This window comes from Carcharodon carcharias, chromosome 13 (assembly GCF_017639515.1).
Source record: "Carcharodon carcharias isolate sCarCar2 chromosome 13, sCarCar2.pri, whole genome shotgun sequence".
NCBI lineage: Eukaryota > Metazoa > Chordata > Chondrichthyes > Lamniformes > Lamnidae > Carcharodon > Carcharodon carcharias.
In genome coordinates this window covers 145759418-145761917 of record NC_054479.1, presented here as the reverse complement: position 1 = coordinate 145761917, position 2500 = coordinate 145759418, and the positions used below count along the sequence as shown (strand labels likewise).

The 2500-nt window shown below is 41.8% G+C and overlaps 1 protein-coding gene across 1 annotated transcript in view; it reads right to left on the bottom strand.

Moving 5' to 3' along the window:
* LOC121286167 (semaphorin-3E-like) overlaps positions 1-2500 on the bottom strand; it is a 214951-nt gene that overhangs the window by 176785 nt on the left and 35666 nt on the right. Inside the window, exon 4 of the mRNA XM_041203146.1 lies at positions 1478-1597. Within this exon, the coding sequence (XP_041059080.1) occupies positions 1478-1597 (120 nt within the window). The remainder of the gene's footprint in view (positions 1-1477; positions 1598-2500) is intronic.

Sequence of the window (2500 nt, the reverse complement as noted above, 5' to 3'; positions counted from 1 at the left end):
AAGGAAGATGGTTGTGGCTTGGACTGACAACTGGCAAGTAACATTCATACCACACATCCTCTACATTGGAGAGACCAAAGACAGACTGGGCGACCGCTTTGCAGAACACCTTCGGTCTGTCCGCAAGAATGACCCAGACCTCCCTGTCGCTTGTCATTTCAACACTCCACCCTGCTCTCTTGCCCACATGTCTGTCCTTGGCTTGCTGCATTGTTCCAGTGAAGCCCAACACAAACTGGAGGAACAGCACCTCATCTTCCGACTAGGCACTTTACAGCCTTCCGGACTGAATATTGAATTCAACAATTTTAGATCTTGAACTCCCTCTTCCATCCCCACCCCTTTTCCGTTTCTTCCCCCCTTCCTTTTGTTTTTTCCAATAATTTATATAGATTTTTCTTTTCCCATCTATTTCTATTATTTTTAAATCTATACCTTTTATACCCTTTTAGTCTTATTTCACCCCACCCCCAGTAGAGCTGTACCTTGCACGTCCTGCCATCCATTCTTAATTAGCACATTCTCTTAGATAGTATCACCAACTTCTGTTCTTTTGTCTGTAACATCTTTTGATTATCTGCTCCTATCACTGCTTGCTTGTCCCTACAACCACCCCCCCCCCCACACACTTCTCTCCCCCCACCACCCCCCACCTTAAACCAGCTTATATTTCACCCCTCTCCTATTTTTACTCAGTTCTGTTGAAGGGTCATGAGGACTTGAAACATTAACTTTGTTCTTCTCCGCCGATGCTGCCAGACCTGCTGAGTTTTTCCAGGTAATTCTGTTTTTGTTTTGGATTTCCAGCATCCGCAGTTTTTTGTTTTTATATAAGTTGTTTGACCAGACAGGAGCTAATTCCCTTCAGAAACTGTCATACTGGACAGTGCAGGAAGTCTGAAGCCACAAGATGGTCACACTTCTGTGATGTAAGGTTTGAGTCATTTTATTTTAGAGTAATGTTTTAGTTATTATTAATGTACCTACAAACCAGTTTTCTTTGATAATTTCTTCTCAATCTATTCCAATATCAACAATTAAAGAAACATGCTCTGAAAAGATGCCATAGTTAACAATGAACAAAGATTTAATTAATTCTCTGAAACTCTTCACTCCACTGGTGATTAAATAAGTGTCCCACAAGTAAATTCAATTTCAACATTTTAATCTGTTGGTTTAACATATTTCTTCTTGACTTTTGGGATTTCTCTGTTGATGTAGTATTACAATAGTAAATGTGCCTGTGTAAATCCCATTAAAAATATTGCCTGCAAAGCCTGAAAGCTGATAAGCCATTTTTTGCCCAGCTCTAATGAATGATATCTCACAGCACAGTGTTTAACAGCACAGATTGGCTAGGAACTTGGCATTTAAGTAGTATATTTATTTTAATTGTAAATGAGTAATCTTACACTGCACAATACAGCATTTTCTAACCAATAAACTATGATATGGCACCACTTTGAATTGTTATTACCTCTGCCCGGCGACCCACTCTGATAAAGGCGCAGGCTGGATCAAAGGCTCCTGTTCCACAAGCCAGTAGATGAGACCGATTGTATGAATGAAGAACAAGGATAAAATTTGCACATTCCGACTGCAATAAAAGAGAGTGAGTGATGTAGATAAAGGTAGGACTCCCACACACTAAGCAAAATTAGCACTTGCTGAGAAAAAGATACATATTTTGTTGAAGGTTTTTGTCTTGCACTCATCAGGACAATTCATAAGAAAATACCAATGTCGGGGGAAACAACAGTTCATACTGTAGGAGAAGAGATTGCTGATTGGTTAGCAAGTGGACTCAGATTGGTAGAGAGGTTCCTATGGAGAATACACCAGTTGATGCTGACTGACAGTTAGCTGCCAAGCATTGTTTGAAATTTAAACCAGGCAGCTTGATTCTGATTACTCACGACATTGTCCCAGGGACAGAGAATGGCTGTCACTAATTTTGTTTAGCTGAAACAGGCCTAATGTGTGTACATGAGTCTCTGTCTGCTAAGAACATGGCCCTGCTGGAGACCTCCTTGGGAGGTACCCAGCATCACAGATGCCAGTCTTCAGCAAATTTGATTCACTCCACATGATATTAAGAAATGGTTGAAGGCACTGGATACTACAAAGGTTATGGGCCCTGACAATATTCCGGCATTCGTAATGAAGACTTGTGCTCCAGAACTTGCCGCACCCCAAGCCAGGCTGTTCCAGTACAGCTAAAACACTGTCATCTACCCAGCTCTGTGGCAAATTGGCAAGGTCCTGTACATAAAATGCAGGACAAATCCAACGCAGACAATTACCACCCCATCAGTCTACTCTCGATCATTAGTAAAGTAATGGAAGGGGTCATCAACAGTGCTATCAAGTGGCACTTGCTTAGCAATAACCTGCTCACTGATGCCCAGTTGAAGTCCCCCACCCAGAGTACATTCTGCACCCTTGCCACTCTCAGTGCTTCCTCCAAGTGGTGTTCAACATGGAGGAGCAATGATTCATC